This window comes from Bos javanicus, chromosome 7 (genome assembly GCF_032452875.1).
Source record: "Bos javanicus breed banteng chromosome 7, ARS-OSU_banteng_1.0, whole genome shotgun sequence".
Taxonomy (NCBI): domain Eukaryota; kingdom Metazoa; phylum Chordata; class Mammalia; order Artiodactyla; family Bovidae; genus Bos; species Bos javanicus.
Window position 1 is genome coordinate 83,594,929 of NC_083874.1, and position 20,348 is coordinate 83,615,276.

Sequence of the window (20,348 nt, forward strand, 5' to 3'; positions counted from 1 at the left end):
GCACCTTGCCATCAGGGCTTCCCTTATGGCTCAGCTGGTAAAGAATCCGCCTGCAGTGCGGGAGACCTGGGTTCGATGCCTGGGTTGGGAAGATCCCCTGGAGAAGGGAAAGGCTACCCACTCCAGTATTCTGGCCTGGAGAATTCCATGGACTATCCAGTCTATGGTGTCGCAAAGAGTTGGACATGACTAAGCAACTTTCACTTACTTTGCCATCAGAAGCAAATCTAAAATCTATAGATAGAATCCTCATTAAAGCTATAAACCACTGTAACCTATGGCTTAATCTATACCCTATTATGTTGGCTTATCAATTTAAGTCCAGTCCTTTAGAATGGAATGCTTCTAAAGGGAAATGCCTCCTCAACTTAGTCCGGGATCTGGGTCTATCTATTCATTTTGCTACTTAGTAATTATGTATGTTGTTTTAGGAACCAGCCTTCAATGTTATTTCCTGATCACTTAGTTTCTCTAAAGAGAAGTCGCTCAGTCGCGTCCGACTTTTCACGACCCCATGGACTGCAGCCTACCAGGCTCCTCTGTCCATGGGATTTTCCAGGCAAGAGTACTGAAGTGGGTTGTCATTTCCTTCTCCAAGCTGTGATCAAATTCATGATGCTTTAGGGTGTGAGTCCTCAAGTCCCAGATCATTGGATAAGAGACTCATATTTCTTTATATATATATCTCCAGTGAAAAACCAATTTATCTTTAAAATTTAAATGCTAAAATGTGTTATTTTTAATTCCTTTAAATCTCATTTTACTTTATCTTTTATATAACATAGTAATCAAAAAACCTATTTAAGAAGTTAATTTAAAAAATCTTTCATAAAATTTATCAGTCTATTTTAATGATTCAGTTTTAAATGGAATGAGCTACATTGCTGCTTTTTAAAATTAGAAATTTGTGTTAAAATTAATAAAAAATTTGGAAATATATGAAAGGGCAAAGGAGATACTGAATATCATTATGGAAGATGCACACTGATATATATTCCTCTAAAATACTTTATTCTGCAGAATAACAAAAATTTCTTCCAATATTAAGATATTAAGTATAGAAAGATATTTATCTTTTCTATAACTCGGTGTTTCTCTTTAAAAATTTTATTTTTTCTTTAACAGTTTTGATCTGTATTTATTTAAGGAGAAGGATGATCTGTCAAAGCAATAAAATGAAATTTAAAGCTGACTGTTGTTAAAATAAAACTTAACTGTCATGCACAGGACCATGCTAACCTTGTGATAAAGTGTTTATTGTCCCACCAATTAAAATCTGAGGAAGATTTATATGGTCGCTACTATACACTGATAATTTGGGATAACTCCTTACCCTCTCCACACACCACTGGTCCTATTTAAAAAGTCATAAATTTATTTTCAACAACATAAGACTACTTTTGAATATTCAGTAGTCACTTGGTAATAGATTACATATGACAGGTTATGTTCAATAAGCATGACATGGAAGTCTTACCATGTCTTCATTGGTGCCTTTCGCTTTGTACATTGTCCAAGTTTTTCCATCATTACTATATGCTATTTTGTAGGATTTGATATACTCTGGACTTCCAATCCTCTTGGCTCCTTGAGTAATCACACCAGTAACTCTCATTTTTCTCTGTAAATTTATCTGAGGAGACAAAGCAAAATCAACTATAATTTCCCTGCTTTCAGATAACAATGCTTACAGTGTCACATTTGCAAATGGAACATTTTTATTTATTAGTGAAGATTGAAAATAGTATAAATCAAGCCTATATCAAGTTTAGCTTCAAAATGCCTTTCTCTAATGGTATACTTTTCATTTTTAAAGTAAAGCAATATATATGAACAAGTTTTAAAAAGGGTAATGTGTCCCCAAAATATAAGTATTGAAAGCATTTGGTGATTATGATATGTAAGTGTGAGTTAGCAAAGTGAAAAATGAGCATATTATCTTCTCAAAATAACCTCAATGATGTTACCATGAAACTAATACCAAAATAACTGTTAATGTGCCTCAATTGCTTAAACTTCAAGAAATTCCCTTAAAATAAAACATGCAAATCCCTGAGATCTTTGAGTGTTAGAATAAAAAAAAGGTAAAGATAACAATGATGGCAAGAAACAAATGCAAAAGTATCTTCAGTTTCTGAATCTTTATATTGTAATTTCTGCTTGTGTTAAGTACACACTCGTCATGGAGAGTTTTCACCAAATACTTTCCATTATATGGAGATGTTCTAACTGATGTTTTCTCTCCATATTTTCTCCCCATTCCAAGTCATAATACAACAGTTTGCTACAGCATAATTATCTCCTAAGAAGTTTTTCAACATTTTTCTCATATTTAAGTATAAATTTCCTTTCAATACAACATAATAATTCATTAAATACTACCATGCAAGAAAAATATTTTCTACATATATGACAAACATTAAAAATTGTTACATTCACTTTAAAATGCCTTTATGATGTCTATAAAATCTCAAGTTCAGTAGAAAGGTAATGTTTTAATGATCTTGACAAATTGCTATAAGGCTCTCCTCTCTTAATTATTAATATTAATAATAACATAGTATAAGAGATTTAAATTGGTGTAATTCAGAGACCATTTCCAGAGAAATCAGGAAATCTTCACATTCATGTAAGTGGTAAGGGCTTTCTACTCTCTGACAGGACTATAAGAGTTAACATATGAAATGGCAGAGGTTGTGCATGAAGAAACCAGCTCCTCTATAATCATTTGTTTTTAATATGTACATTCATGTCATATATTTAAAAAGTCAAAAATTGGAACTACAAAAGCAATCCCTGGAGTTTGCACCCCAGACAAACACTGCAACTCAGTTAAGTTCAGTCGCTTAGTCCTGTCCGACTCTTTGTGACCACATGGAATACAGCACGCCAGGCCTCCCTGTCCATCACCAAATCCCAGAGTTTACTCAAGCTCATGTCCATTGAGTTGGTGATGCCATCCAACCATCTCATCCTCTGTCATACCCTTCTCCTCTTCTCCATCTTTCACAGCATCAAGGCCTTTTCAAATGAGTCAGCTCTTCGCATCAGGTGGCCAAAGTATTGGAGTTTCAGCTTCAACATCAGTCCTTCCAATGAACATTCAGGACTGATTTCCTTTAGGATGGACTGGTTGGATCTCCTTGCAGTCCAAGGGACTCTCAAGAGTCTTCTCCAACACCACAGTTCAAAACCATCAATTCTTCGGTGCTCAGCTTTCTTTATAGTCCAAGACTCACATTCATATATGACTACTGGAAAAACCATAGCCTTGACTGAACAGGCTTTTGTTAGCAAAATAATGTCTCTGCTTTTTAATATGCTATCTAGGTTGGTCAAAACCTTCCTTCCAAGGAGTAAGCGTCTTTTAATTTCATGGCTGCAATCACCATATGTAGTGATTTTGGAACCCCAAAAAATAAAATCAGCCACTATTTCCACTGTTTCCCTGTCTATTTGCCATGAAGTGATTGGACTGGATGCCATGATCTTAGTTTTTTGAATGTTGAGCTTTAAGCCAAATTTTTCACTCTCCTCTTTCATTTTCATCAAGAGGCTCTTTAGTTCTTCTCACTTTCTGCCATAAGTGTGGTGTCATCTGCATATCTGAGGTTATTGATATTTCTCCTGGCAATCTTGATTCCAGCTTGTGCTTCTTCCAGCCCAGCATTTCTCATGATGTACTCTGCATATAAGTTAAATAGCAGGGTGACGATATACAGCCTTGATGTACTCCTGTCCCGATTTCTAACTGTTGCTTCTAACTGTTGCTTCTTGACCTGCATACAGATTTCTCAGGAGGCAAGTCAGCTGGTCTGGTATTCCCATCTCTTTCAGAATTTTCCAGTTTATTGTGATCCACACAGTCAAAGGATTTGGCATAGTCAATAAAGCAGAAATAGATGTCTCCTGGAACTCTCTTGCTTTTTCGGTGATTCGGCTGATGTTGGCAATTTGACCTCTGGTTCCTCTGCCTTTTCTAAAACCAGCTTAAACATCAGGAAGTTCACGGTTCATGTATTGCTGAAGCCTGGCTTGGAGAATTTTGAGCATTAATTTCCTAGTGTGTGAGATGAGTGCAATTGTGTGGTAGTTTGAGCATTCTTTGGCATTGCCTTTCTTTGGGATTGGAATGAAAACTGACCTTTTCCAGTCCTGTGGCCACTGCTGAGTTTTCCACATTTGCTGGCATATTGAGTGCAGCACTTTCACAGCATCATCTTTCAGGATTTGAAAGAGCGCAACTGGAATTCCATCACCTCCACTAGCTTTGTTCGTAGTGATGCTTTCTAAGGCCCACTTGACTTCACATTCCAGGAATCTGGCTCTAGGTGAGTGATTACACCATCATGATTATCTTGGTCATGTAGATCTTTTTTGTACAGTTCTTCACTGTATTCTTGCCACCTCTTCTTAATATCTTCTGCTTCTGTTAGGTCCCTACCATTTCTGTCCTTTATTGAACCCACCTTTGCATGAAATGTTCCCTTGGTATCTCTAATATTCTTGAAGAGATCTCTAATCTTTCCCATTTTATTATTTTCCTCTATTTCTTTGCACTGGTCACTGAGGAAGGCTTTCTTATCTCTCTTTGTTATTCTTCGGAACTCTGCATTCAAATGGGTATATCTTTCCTTTTCTCCTTTGCCTTTCGCCTCTCTTCTTTTTACAGCTATTTATGATGCCTCCTCAGACAGCCACTTGCTTTTTTGCATTTCTTTTTCTTGGGGATAGTCTTGCTCCCTGTCTCCTGTACAATATCACGAACCTCCATCCATAGTTCTTCAGGCACTCTGTCTATCAGATCTAGTCCCTTAAATCTATTTCTCACTTCCACTGTATAATCATGAGGGATTTGTTTTAGTCATATCTGAATGGTCTAGTGTTTTTCCCTACTTCTTCAATTTAAGTCTGAATTTGGCAATAAGGAGTTCATGATCTGAGCCACAGTCAGCTCCCGGTCTTGTTTTCACTTCTCCATTTTTGGCTGCAAATAATATAATCAATCTGATTTCAGTGTTGGCCATCTGGTGATGTCCATGTGTAGAGTTTTCTCTTGTGTTGTTGGAAGAGGGCATTTGCTACGACCAGTGCATTCTCTTGGCAAAACTCTTAGCCTTTGCCCTGCTTCATTCTGTACTCCAAGGCCAAATTTGCCTGCTACTCCAGGTGTTTCTTGAATTCCTACTTTTGCATTCCAGTCCCCTATAATGCAAAGGACATCTTTTTGGGGTGTTTGAAAAGTCTACAATCTTTTATTTCCCTGGATTTATGGATTTTAAGGGACTTCCTAGGTGGCGCTAGTGGTAAAGAACCTACCTGTCAATGTAGGAGGAGACATAAGACACAGGTTCTATCCTTGGGTGTGAAACATTCTTTGGAGAAGGAAATGGCAACCCACTCCAATATTCTTGCCTGGAGAATCCCAAGGACAGAGAAGCCTGGCAGGCTACAGTCCACAGGGGTCACAAAGTGTCAGACGTGACTGAAGCGACTTAGTACAGCACAGCACATAGACTTTAAAGGTGTTAATATGTTAAGGGAAAGCCTGAATCCTTCATGTAGTCAGTGTCCTTTCAAGCTTCTGAAAGTTTGCTAACGTGGCACAGTCCACTTTCCTCTCTATTCTGAGTTTCTCTAAATCTCATTTTCTATCTCAGATTGTTCTTCCCCAACTAATATTCACAAAATGATTCTGTCTTTGTTATTGTTGTTCTTTTGTTCAGTCATGATGGACCCTTTGCAACCCCATGGACTGCACCATGCCAGGCTTCCCTGTCCTTCACCATCTTCCGGAGCTTGCTCAAACTCATGTCCAGTGAGTTGGTGATGCCATCCAACCATCTCATCCTCTGTCATTCCCTTCTACTCCTGCCTTCAATCTCTCCCAGCAGGGGCTTTGTCTTACTCGATTCTCTGTCTTACTTGTTTATAAAGAAAATCCAGAAATTGGATGAGCTAAAGAACTGGGGTGAATGGTCCCCAGCCTCTGATATGTGAGCATGCCCATCTTTCACTCCTGTAATATAAACCTATAAACGATATTTTTCTTATTAATTTCTGGGCCTGTGGGTCCTTTTTTCTCCAACAGGGCCAAGTGAGTTGACTCATATATCCAATTTTGCTTTTCTCATTTTAGTACTTAAGACATCAAAATTACTGACATGAATACATTTTATGTCTCATTTTTGTTTGGAGGTACAAATAAGAGAATATTCCCCATCAAGGTAAATTTTGCTTATTACTCTTTAATCTCAGTTAGTTCTCTAAAGATTGATTTGGGAATTTTAATTGCTAGATTTGTTAAAGGTAAGCTCCAAAAGAGACTATCTTAACGTATTAGGTAAATGAGCACAACGCTGTGAAAGAGCCATATTCATCCACTATCTTCATTTTTCAAATGGAGAGTCTTCATAGTCTAAATCTTTCTAATATATATAACAAACACTGGACACTATGAATAAAGGGTCCTCCCGTTTTGCAAGCCAAATTCCACTTGAAAGTGCTGAACATTGCTTTTTCAATTATCTTTTATCTTGTTTCAATTATCTTGTTTACACCTTCTTGTAGTTGGTCAAATTATCTCTGCTAGAGTTTCAGCTGATGAGCTGTTGACTAATTTTTCTGAAGCTTAAATTGAGTAACAATCAAAAAATGAAAATCTGAGTACATATTTCGAAGGCATGGCAGAAACGCTGTTTTAAAAGATTCTTATTTGCTTTAATATTTATAAGCTCTGAATATATATCTCAAGGGGCTGGAACTCCAGAGAGTAAAGCAGCACCCTCCTTGGGTTGTATCTGTTTTAAGTAGTTGAAAGTAAAGGTGTTAATTGCTCAGTCATGTCCAATTCTTTGTGACCCCATGGACTGTACCAAGCTCCTCTGTCATGGAATTCTCCTTTCATATACTAAACACTTTAAGTAGCTATTTGTAATTAAATTTCAGTACTGTTTTCATCAAATAAAAAATAAAAACCAAAAAGTGATTCACAGAATACTGGTTCAGGGATTATTAGCAATTATTAAGTTTTAGGCTTTTGAGTTCCCCTTTATCTAGCACTATTAAGCTTGAAATAATAAGAAAATCATATATAAAAGAGCTATGATTTCACTGTCATGGTTATATTCAAATTTAAATACCAGGAATTTATATTACTGTAAGAAATAAACTAAGCCTTGGAAGAAGGTTATCACCTGATTTTAGAAATATCTCTACCACAAAACTTATTGCAAGCAATTCCCTTTCATCCTACTCCAACATTATTTACGGGGTTTTGTGATTCTTTGTAAAATAACATTGGCTAGAAAGTGATCTGATTTCTACTTTGTCTTTTTCTGCCTTTATGAAGGTCTAAATATAATAAGGGAGAAGGCAATGGCACCCCACTCCAGTACTGTTGCCGGAAAATCCCATGGATGGAGGAGCCTGGTAGGCTGCAGTACACGGGGTCGCTAAGAGTCAGACACGACTGAGCAACTTCACTTTCACTTTCCACTTTCATGCATCAGAGAAGGAAATGGCAACCCACTCCAGTGTTCTTGCCTGGAGAATCCCATGGATGGAGAAGCCTGGTAGGCTGCAGTCCATGGGGTCGAACAGAGTCGGACACGACTAAAGCGACTTAGCAGGAGCAAATATAAAAAAGAATGGGGATTGCATCAGAAATTCCAAATTACTCCCTGTGACTTTGATAGACATTTGGATATGCAATAAAATATTTTCATTTATTTATCTTGTTTCAGAGAAATTATTTTTCCACTAGGTGGTAGGTACACTGCATGTCCTTAAAAAATAAAAGTATTTACATTCTAAGGTATTTTGAGTGAACTGCTTTCCCTGTATTAATGTAAATATTAAGAAACATAATATGGACCTAGAATGCCTAGAATCCAGGCAAAGCCCAGGCAGAAGACAAAAAAAGACTGAGTTTCAGCCCTGGTTTTTCCACTTCTCACCAATATAATCTTCAACAGCTTGTCTAAGCTTCCTGAAATTTAATTTCTTCCCCAGTAAAAGGAATTTTAATAGAATTCTTATGTGTGAAAATTATATGATAGAATGCATGCAGAAATTTAGTAACACCTGCCACTCAGAAAGCTCTGTAGTTGCTTTTTTTGGGTTGATTTTTAGTTTTTTTTGTTCTTTAAATGAAAAGGAGCATTCCTTTTCCATGTTCGTCCCTTATGTGATCTGATAATCATAATAACCATATTTTAAAAATATGAAATCAACTTCCAAAGCTATGTGCTAATAAGACATTCAGGGCTATTATGTTTACATGTGTGTGCCTGTATGTGTGTGTGTGTGTAAATCTAACCATTAGATTCAACATGGGGGAAAGGGAGAAATCAATGAGTTCCTCATAAGATGGCAAACTACCGTGGGCTTCTAGCTCTCTCTGCTGAATCCAGCATCAAATATATTCTAGGACAGAAAGCCTTCTGAGACTGATCAAACTCTAACACAAAAAACCCTGGGAAACCCTCAGGAATCTTTGAGACTTTAATGCATGTTTGTGTGTCTGGGGTGTGCACAGAGGAAATCCAGGAGCCAATTATGATGAAAATAGGTAACTGAGGGGAGAGCTTTCTAGATGTGCCATTTCTCATTCTCATTTTGTTTGCCTGGCTCCTCCCCATTTTCCCCATTTCCAGCCTATTGCCTATGGGAGGCCAGGTGAGAATGAGGAGCCCACAGTCACTAAAAGACCTGATTGCTTCACCTTCTGCACCACACTCCTTGTCCACAGATTAAGAAAGTAAAACAGAGGGATGGGGGTCTTAGTAAAAGCAATATCTGGAGTAGACAAGGTCTTCTGCAGGGAGAAGTCAGATTTTAGTTGAATACAGCCATAACCAATTCACCCGGAGTAATGAAGCTAGGGCATGGGTTTCACCTTTCCCACCAGGTATATCACTAGCCAAGATATTAATAAAAAATAACTCTCTCAGGAACAGAAGAAGAAAAAAAGAACTAATATAGAAAAAAATAATTTAAAAGTGGCAAGTTAAGACTTCACATTAAAAAAAAAATCTCTAAGATAAAGAAGTTTTTGGAACACAGGACAGAAACAAGTATATAAATAAAAACCAATTGGAAATAATGAGAATAAAAAATATAAAGTAAAATGAAGTTTAAAATGAAGCTGAACAAGTTTCCATTGGGGCTACTTCAAGCAAAGAGTCACAGTTGAATAAGACAGTAGCGAGCAGAAAGACAGGTTATGAAATCCTTTCTAAACAGCAATGGGATGGAATAAAGATATTGTTCATATTGGCAGATGGTATAAAAATTTACTTTGAAAATTCAAGAGAAATTAATAATAATGAAGATTAAAAACTTCTGCCAGTTTGCTTAATATAAGATTCACATTTAATTCATCTGTATCAGTAATTATCAAAGGAAAATATAACACAAATAATTAAAATAGCATGATCCTGGCACATGCAAAGGCAGCCTGATCAATAAAACAGAAGAGAAAATCAGTAAATAGATCCCAGTATGTAAGGAAATTTTGCATACGAAATAAACAATACTCAAATTAGTGGATAAAATGAGCAAAGGATTTCATTAGTTGAGATCTAAGGAAATACCTATGAATACTAAATATGAAAGATACTCAATCTTACTCATATAAATCAAATTAAATCTACCCCAACTTACTAAAATTCACCTTTCACAAGAGCAGAAAGCAAAAAAAAAATTATACGGTATAGCAAAAGTATAAAGAAATAGGCAAGCATATACATTCATGGTGAGAGTATAAACAACACAGTCTTTTATCAAGGACAATCTATGACTTGACACAAAATGACAAATGCATATTTTCTTAAAATCACCAATTTCATTCTAGGAATGTTGGCTACAAGTATAATCAGACATAGGCAAAATGATGTAGGTACCAAGTTGTTCTCTGTGTACAAAGTTGTCCCCTGCAGTGTTATATATAACACAATTTCAAACAATTTAAAATGTCTATAGGTGTCTAAGCCATTTTATTATGGAGAAGTCCAGAAAATGAATACAATTCAGTTGTAAGACAAAAGAATAGGAATGAAGGAGAGGAAGCGGACAAAGAGAGAGGAGAGAGAGATCTTGGGATACAATTTAAGAAATTACTACTTTCAAGTTTTGGTGTTCTACCAAAGCAGATCTACAATTATCTGGAAACTGCATGAAAAAAGAAAGTAAGGACAATGTGTACTGCATACTCCTCTTCACTATAAAGGGCAAATAGCATGCATATTTTCTTGTATATAATTATAATTATATAGCAAAACCAAGAAACTGCCTAACAATAGTTTCAAATGGAGGTAAACAGATATCTTGAAGAGAGAGAAGTAGGAAGAATTTTTATTATAATCTTTTGTGTCTTTTGAAACTTCTAATGTGTAGGTGTCTTACCTATTCAAAATACACATACAATTAAAGTGAAAAAAATGATAAGATGCTGTTTATAATACCAAAATAATTATAAAATACCTAGAAATTTACCTCAAAAATAATTAATATGATCTTAGGAGAATATTTTTTAACTAGATCTTATAGAATACCAGTATAAATTTTAATGGATGAAATAATACAATAAATTTATTCTTTCAACTCTGTAAATTTGCCATAAAAATTCTATTCTAAAAACCTATACTTTTTTATTTTGAATGATACATTGACAAACTTCCATTAATAGCAAAATGAATCTTCGAAAAGAAGTAATAAAATGGGAGAAGTCTGCTATGTATTAAGAATTCCAGGACCATGTGAAATAAAAGTAATGTGGTACTAGCAATAGGAATACCCAGACCATCTTACCTGTCTCATGAGAAACCTGTATGCGGGTCAAGAAGCAACAGTTAGAACCCTGTATGGAACAACTGACTGGTTCAAGATGGCGAAAGGAGTACGACGGGGCGGTCTGCTGTCACACTGTTTGTTTAATCTATATGCTGAGCATATTGAGAAATGCCAGCTGGATGAGTTACAAGCTGGAATCAAGACAGGTGGGAGAAACATCAACAACCTCAGATAGGCAGATGACATCACTCTAATGACAGAAAGCAAAGAGGAACTAAAGAGCCTCTTGATGAGGGTGAAGGAGGAGAGTGAAAGAGCTGGTTAAAACTAAACATTAAAAAAATGAGATCATGGCATCCAGCCCCATCAGTTCATGGCAAATAGAAGGGGAAAAGGCGGAAGCAGTGACAGATTTCCTCTTCTTGGGCTCTAAAATCACTGCGGATGGTGACTTCAGCCATGAAATTAGACGGCAATTGCCTCTTGGCAGGAAAGCTAGGACAAACCTAAACAATGTATTGAAAAGCAGAGACAAAAGGTCCATGTAGTCAAGGCTATGGGCTTCCCCATGGTCACGTAGAGTTGTGAGAGCTGAACCGTAAAGAAGGTGGAGCACCGAAGAATTGATGCCTTTGAACTGTGGTGCTGGAGAAGACTCCTGAGAGTCCCTTGGACAGCAAGGAGATCAAGTCAGTCAATCTAAAAGGAAATCAACCCTGAATACTGGCTGGAAGGACTGACACTGAAGATGAAGTTGCAGTATTTTGGTCATCTGATGTGAATAACTGACTAACTGGAAAAGTCCTATTTGCTGGGAAAGATTGAGGGCAGAAAGAGAAGAGAGCAGTCAGAGGATGAGATGGTTGGATGGTATCATCGATGCAATGGATATGAACGTGGGCAAACTTCAGGAGATGGTGAGGGACAGGGAAGCCTGGCATGCTGCAGTCCATGGGGTCGCAAAGAGTCCAACATGACTGGGCAACTGAACAACAGCAGCACACAGGTAGGAAAAAATACATGTGAATTGGAAGGGGGATCCAGAAAGAGACTAAATATATATTTACCCTTGAGACAGCATTACAAGTCAGTGGGGAAAGGATAGATTATTTAGTAAATGGTGCTGGGAAAATTGATTCTCTATGTAGAGAAAAATGAAGTTGGATTGGAATGTACTAAAGACAGAATGTGAAAAGTAACACTATTCATCTAATAGGAGAAAATGTAGAAACATATTTTTATGACCCTAAAGTTAAAGACAAATGTTCTTTTAAGAAGACCAGAAAAGTACAAAATGTGAAGGAAAAATGAAATTGCCTCCAAAAAGAAATTAAAGGTTTCTATTCAACTGAGTACATCACAGGGAAGGTTAAGAGAAAGGTGACAGCCTTTGATATTTGTAATGTCAAAAACTGGCAGGTTATTTAGTGCACTGGTTCTCATACTTTGAGATCTCAAGACTCCTTTACTCTTAAAAAGTATTGAGGGCCCTAAAAAGCAAATGCACTCACATCTGATACTTGGGATACATAACACACACACACACTCACACATATAAAAATGCTTATTGTATTAAAAATGAAAATAACACATTTCAGAAATATTTGATTTTTAAAGAACTATTATAATCATAATAATTTATTAATCAAATATTACAGTTAGCAAACCAATTACATCTTAACATAAGCTTCATAATATCATAAAATTGTCCAAAGCCAAAATTCTACTGAGTTGTGTTCATTTTACATTTTTTTTAAAATGTCTTCAGTATCTGACTTAAGAGAAGATAAGTAGGTTCTCATATTTGCTTCTATATCAAGTGGACTACAAAATATTCTTTGCCTGAAGTATGTGAGGAAAATCTAGCTTCACATAGATATCTAGTTGGAAAAAGAAGGAGCATTTTAATAACTTTTCCAGATAAGTGTTCGTATTCTTTGCTACCGTATCACAACTTGACAAAAAACAGTTTCTTAAATGTTAGCTCTAGTGTGTAATCTAAAATCTCCCAGGAAAATTCTCATATTCATCATGTTAAGACCCATTGGCTTATTCTGCACTTTGAATGGACCTTTATTACCCATGCATTTTGGTTTTGTAACATCATGCATTGGTCATTTGGAAAATACAGACTCACTGAGCTATGTGGACTCTTTAAAAGATTACACACTTTATTATTATATAATATCAAAAAAGGCATGTTTGTTACTATCACTACCAATTTCATTAAAAAATCTTAAAATATTGGAAGCTCTCAAGTTCATGCCGGCAATTACACTTTTTCCAAACTTCTAATTTCCCCTTGAAATTTCAAGCTTTATCTAGCAACACATACTGTCACCTGTTTTCCCTAATATGGCAAGGCTACTTGAGTTCATTTTCAAGAAGATATCTGCCAAATCTCCAGTTGCGAATAGTCATGGTTTGTTAGTTGTTCTTTGAAGTAAACCTGATGTTCAAAAAAGGAGGCGGTGGTTCAGCTTGCAAATCACACAATCTCCCAAGTACGACTCCTGAAGATTATCGCTACACTTCAGTACCCAGCAGAAGTGCTCTCCCTGTGAGACCCATATCATCACACAGAATATTAAAGATACAGCCAGCACTGGCATTTAATAAAATTAATGGTCATTACTGTTTCATGAAGGACATTCTTAATTGAGCTTGATCTTTCTTTTCTCTTTTTCTCCAGCATGTGCCTGATGAAGGTGACTATAAAGACTATTAGTACAGTTTGATGCTACTGTTTTGATTTGTGCTAAAGTTCTAGCAGTTTACTCACCACTTTTTTTGTGGCATTAGTACCAATGTTAGTATAGTGAAGATGTTGAAGAAAATCTTATAATTATTATGGAAATAGCATTGACCTGTGAACCTTCTGAACAGATCTTTGGGGATCTCTGCCTCCACGTGTACTGCAAGTTCAGTTGAGAACTACTGGTGTGAAATATACAAGGGGTTATTACAAACACACACACACACGTACAAACTCCAAAGAGATGGAGAAACCAACAGAAAATGGAGCAAAGTATATTAATAGGCAATTCAGATAGTTAACTTTCACTATTAAGTAAATGCAAACTAAATGAAAAGCAATTTATAACTAACAATGAATGTATAGCCAAAATGGCAAAACAAAAAACATGAGCTAATATCAAGTATTACTGAAGCATTCCTCTGTTGATCAAATGGCATAGTTACTTCAATCCATTAGTTGTTAGTAAAAATTAATCAACTTATTCCTGAGCATTCTCCCCACCTCAAATTTCTCTGTTGGTAATCAAGAGCTGAAACTCCAGTACTTTGGCCACCTCATGCGAAGAGTTGACTCATTGGAAAAGACTGTGATGCTGGGAGGGATTGGGGGCAGGAGGAGAAGGGGACGACAGAGGATGAGATGGCTGGATGGCATCACTGACTCGATGGACGTGAGTCTGAGTGAACTCCAGGAGTTGGTGATGGACAGGGAGGCCTGGCGTGCTGCGATTCATGGGGTCGCAAAGAGTCGGACATGACTGAGCAACTGAACTGAACTGAACTGAATCAATGAGAAATGCATACACATATTTATTGTAGATCTTTTTTATGATAGCAAAGGATAGCAGCTGAAATGACTCATTTCTAGAGGAATAGAGATTTTTAATATAAAATGTGTGCACATACATATGTCCGTGTGTGCTCTTACACACATTCACAAAAGCATTCTTTCTGACATCTGGAAGTAATTAACTAGATTCACATATAGTGGATTGGCAAAAAGTTGGTCAGGTTTTTCTGTACAGGAAAATAATAGTGTTAATAGCTTTTCCGTATAGAAAAACTCGAATCAATATTTTGGGCAACCCAATAGCTATCTAAAAACATAATTATAGATCAATGGAACAGGATAGAAAATCCAAAAATAAACCCACGCAACTATGGTCAAATAATATATGAAAAAGGAGGCAAGACTATACAATGTTGGAAAGACAATTTCTTCAACAAATGGTGTTGAGAAAACTGGACAGCTACATGAAAAAAATGAAATCAGACCCTTCTTTAGCACCAAACACAAAAATGAGCTCAAAATGGATTACAGACCATAATGTGAGACCAGATACATGAGGAAATGTGAGATTTCCTCTTGGAGGAAAACAAAGGCAGAACACTGTCTGACATAAATTGCAGCAATGTCTTCATTGATTCATCTCCCAGGAATGGAAATAAAAACAAAAATAAATTGGATCCACTTAAACCCAAAAACTTTTTCATAGCAAAGAAAACAATAAACAAAATGAAAAGACAAATCACAGATTGGGAAAACAAAATTTGTAAATGATGTGACCAATAAGGTATTAGTTTCCAAAGTTTACAAACAGCTCATTATGCTTAACAGTGTCGAAACAAACCACCCAATGAAAAAATGGGCAGAAGACCTAAATAGACATTTCTCCAAAGATGACATACAGATGTCCAAGAGGCACATGAAAAGATATTCAACATCACTAATTATTAGAGAAATGCAAGTCAAAACTACAATGAGATATGAAGTCACACCTCCCAGAATGGCTACCATCAAAAAATCCACAAGCAATAAATGTTTGATAGGGTGTGGAGGTAGGAACTAAACTGTTGTTGGGAATGTAAATTGATATAGCCACTATGGAGAACAGTATGGAGGTTCCTTAAAAAACTAAAAATAGAGCTACCATGTATCACTGCAATCCCATTCCTGGGCATGTATCTGGAGAAAAACATGACTGGAAAGGATCCATGCACCCGTGTTCATTGCAGCACTACTTACAATAGCCAAGACAAGGAAGCAAATTAAGTGTCCTTTGACAGAGGAATGGATAAAGAAGATGTGGTACATGGATTCAACGGAATATTACTCATCCATTAAAAAGAATGAAATAATGCCATTTGTAGCAACATGGATGGGCCTACGATTGTCATAGTGAATGAAGTAAGTCATATGCAGGAGAAATATTGTATGACATCCCTTACATGTGGAATCTAACAAGAAATTTTACAAAATAACTTACAAAAGAGAAAGAGACTCACAGACTTAAGAGAATGAACTTACAGTTACCAGGAGGAAGGATAGGGTGAAGGGTTAGTTAGGGAGTTCGGGATGGACATATACCCACTGCTATATTTAAAATGGATAACCCATAGGATCTACAGTATAGCACATGGAACTCGGCTCATTATTATGTGGCAGTCTGGATGGAAGGGGAGTTTGGGAGAGAATAGATATATGTATTTGTATGGCTGAGTCCCTTTGCTGTTCACCTGAATCTATCACAACATTGTTAATCAGCTATGCCCCGATACAAAATACAAAGTTTTAAAAAAAGCATGTAAAAAACAGAAATATGCACAATAGCATTTATATATTTAAAAAACATATACAACATAACACAACATAACCACGAACTTTTCAATAAATCACTTGTGCAAATCAACACAGGAAGGGTAAAATGAAAGGTTACACACCATCTCTTCTAGGTTGAATTTCTGTAAGAGAAGAGGAATGAGAGAAGATGGGGAATGAGTAACGATGCCAGGAAAGAAGGAGATTCATCCTGAAATCAGTGCTTGCAAATGATATTCTAAGGGTGGAAGGGATACTGGTGCTTCTCATTTCCCCTTCTGTTCTCAAGGAAAAGAACAGAATGTCATATGAAGCTGAAGCATATGAATACTTTGGCCACCTGATGCAAAGAGTCGACTTATTGGAAAAGACCTTGATGCTGGGAAAGACTGAAGGCAAAGGGGAAGAGGGCTGCAGAGGATGAGATGGGGAGGTAGCATCACTGACTTAATGGACATGAATTTGAGCAAAGTCTGGGAGATAGGCAAGGACAGGGAAACCTAGCATGGAGCAGTCCATGGGCTCACAAACAGTCAGGCAGGACTTAGTGACTGAACACTGAGTAATGGCCATCTGATGTAACAGTACATACAAAAGTATTTTCTGATACTCATTCTCTAGTATAAAATACAGTGCCATAAGCATTTCAAACATAATAACACACTTAGAAGTATTTACAGTTGTCAATCTTAGGCAAAGGCTAGTATTAAATAAGCAATTAGCTTTAAGAATAGCTTTATGAATAGTTAATTGCTTTTTTTCTTTTTCTACCTCAAGCTAGAAGTTCTGATATGCCTAAATAATGCATTCCAGTGTGAGTTTGACCGGTACTGGGTATTACTACATAAAAACAATATGAACATAAAATGCAAATAAACAACAGTTTGCCAAAAGGAACTACTTTCTACTTAACTGAAAAAGAAGATTTCAGTATCTAAAATTTTGTAATATTTGGGAAGTGGAAGAGGAAAATTTTTTAGAAGAAACTCTAGGAAACATTTGCCAATTAAAGATTTATAAAAGATAAAGTGAGACATATTAAAAATTTAAGAGTTTATCTGATCAAACATTGATTGGAATGGGGTAGCACCAAATCAGATGTAAGAATGTTCCACAAACAGGAGCTTAGCGGAGACTTAGAGAAGAGGGGAAAGTAAAACAATTATTTGATTAGCTATAGCTTAAGCAGTTGCATCATTTGGGAAAATCTATTTGGTTGTTTGTGATTGGTTGTACTTAGGTTTCCATTTTTTAACCTTGAGGAATTTATAGGCTTAGGTTTGTGTTTGCTTATGTAGGCTGCTAAGGTATTAAAGTCAACTCAATCTAAAATGTACAAACAGCTCATACAACTCAATAAAAAAAAAAAAAAACCAAACAATCCAATAAAAAAATGGGCATAAAACCTGAATACACAGAAAATACACAAATGGTTAACAGGACATGAAAAGATGGTCAACATCACTAATTATCAGAGAAATGCAAATCAAAACTACAATGAGATATCACCTCTAACCTGTCAGAATGGCAATCATCAAAATGTCTAAGAAAAACAAATGTTGGCAAGGATATGGAGAAAAGGGAGCCCTTGTACACTATTAATGGGAATGTAAATTGGTACAGTCACCATGGAAAACAATATGAAGGTTCCTCAGAAAACTAAAAATAGAGTCAGCATTTCCACTCTTGGGTACATATCTGGAAAAAATGAAAATACTACTTTGAAAAGATCCATGCACCATAATGTTCATAGCAGAACTTTTTATAATAGCCAGGACATGAAAGTAACCCAAGTGTCCATCAACAGACAAAAGGATAAAGATGTGACATATACATATATGAACATTATTCAGCCATAAAAAGAATACTTTGCCATTTGCAGCAACATGGATGGATCTAGAGAATACTGGGCTTAGGAAATTCTCAGACAGAGAAAGACAAATTCTAAGTATTTTAACTTATATGTATAACCTAAAACATAAAACAAATGTTCATATATATTAAAACAGAAACAGACTCACAGATACAGAAAACAAACGAGTAGTTACCAGTGGGGGGAAGGAAGGAAGGGCACATTAGGGGTATGGAAATAAGAAATAAAAACGATTATGTATTAAAAATGCAACAAGGATATACTGCATAAACACAGTGAATTATGGCAATTATCTTATAATAACTTTTAATGGCATATAAACTATAAAAATTCAGAAATGCTATTCTGGACACCCGAAACTAATATAATGTTGTAAACTCTACTAAAAAAGTCAACTCAGATCAATGGTCTCCTGTTTAGTTAATTTACTAAGATCAATTAATAAGAAAAATAAATGCTTGATTCATAACTTATTAGTAGGAAAATGATGTTAAAATCATGTTAAAATCACTTCAGTTCAGTTCAGTCACCCAGTCGTGTCTGACTCTTCGCGACCCCACGAATCGAAGCATGCCAGGCCTCCCTGTCCATCACCAACTCCCAGACTTTACTCAAACTCATGTCCATTGAGTCGGTGATGCCATCCAGCCATCTCATCCTCTGTCGTCCCCTTCTCCTCCTGCCCCCAATCCCTCCCAGCATCAGGGTCTTTGCCAATGAGTAAACTTTTCACATGAGGTGGCCAAAGTATTGGAGTTTCAACCTCAGCATCAGCCCTTCCAATGAACACCCAGGACTGATCTCCTTTAGGATGGACCAGTTGGATCTCCTTGCAGTCCAAGGGACTCTCAAGAGTCTTCTCCAACACCACAGTTCAAAAGCATCAATTCTTTGGTGCTCAGCTTTCTTCACAGTCCAACTCTCACATCCATACATGACCACTGGAAAAACCATAGCCTTGACTAGATGGACCTTTGTTGGCAAAGTAATGTCTCTGCTTTTTAATAGGCTATCTAGGTTGGTCATAACTTTCCTTCCAAGGAGTAAGCACGTAGGGGTTGTTTATCTCATGATTGTTGGAACACACAAAAAATCAGTAGTCTGTGATTTGCTATTAAAAAAAAAATGAAGATTTGAAGGTTAGATAACATATTCCATTGCTTGCTTGCTTAGTCCTGTCTGACTCTTTGCGACCCTATGGATGGCAGCATTCCAGGCTTCCCTGTCCTTCACCATCTCCCAGAGCTTGCTCAAACTCATGTCCACTAAGTCGGTGATGCTGTCCAACCGTCTCATTCTCTGATGTCCCCTTCTCCTCCTGCTTTCAATGATTCCCAGCACAGGGTCTTTTTCAATGAATCGGCTTTTTGTATCAGGTGGCCAAAGTATTGGAGCTTCAGCTTCAGCATCAGTCCTTCCAGTGAATATTGAGGATAGATTTCCTGTAGGATTAATTGGTTTGATCTCCTTGCTCTCCAACGGACTCTCAAAAGTCTTCTCTAACATGACCGTTCCAAAGCATCTATTCTTCAGCACTCAGGTTTCTTTATCGCCCAACTCTCATATCCGTACACGACTACTGGAAAAACCATAGCTTTGACTATACGGACCTCTGTCAGCAAAGTGATGTCTCTGCTTTTTAATACATGGTCTAGGTTTGTCATAACTTTGCAAGGAGCAAGCACCTTTTAATTTGATGGCCATGGTCACCATTCGCAGTGATTTTGGAGCCTAAGAAAATAAAGTCTGTCACTGTTCCCATTGTATCTCCCTCTATTTGCCATGAGGTGGTGGGACCAGGTGCCATAAGCTTAGTTTTATGAATGCTGAGTTTTAAGCCAGCGTTTTCACTCTCTTCTTTCACCTTCATCAAGAGGCTCTTTAGTTCCTCTTCACTTTCTGCCATAAGGGTGGTATCATCTTTATATCTGAGGTTATTGATATTTCTCCTGGCAATACCAATGTTTTAATAATTTTCAAAAAATTTATTTAAATTGACCACTTAGTGCTAATGAATATTTTTAATTCCTAATTTTTCTTTTCTGAGTGATGAGGGTTATGGATTAGCATTTAAATATTAAAAGTATCAAGTAAAAGATTAAGTAATAAAATAATCTGCCAAACAGGATAAGGTTGATATATCAGAGCTGATAAAACATAACTTGAGAAATTTGCTGCAATTGTGTATTAGCTATGCACATACTCAAGCTTGAACTAAAAGAAAAGTATACATTTCTTAAGGAAATAATAACCTATTTAAATGTTTTTTTTCTTTTAATCAGTTTTGATTAAGTAACCTAATAATTAGTTCTGAAGCCCCAGACA

The 20,348-nt window shown here is 36.5% G+C and overlaps 1 protein-coding gene across 2 annotated transcripts in view; it reads right to left on the reverse strand.

Annotated features, from left to right (window-relative positions):
• EDIL3 (EGF like repeats and discoidin domains 3) overlaps positions 1 to 20,348 on the reverse strand; it is a 484,817-nt gene that overhangs the window by 148,421 nt on the left and 316,048 nt on the right. For both annotated transcript variants that reach the window (XM_061424341.1, XM_061424340.1), the window contains one exon: positions 1,478 to 1,633. In XM_061424341.1, the coding sequence (XP_061280325.1) occupies positions 1,478 to 1,633 (156 nt within the window). The remainder of the gene's footprint in view (positions 1 to 1,477; positions 1,634 to 20,348) is intronic.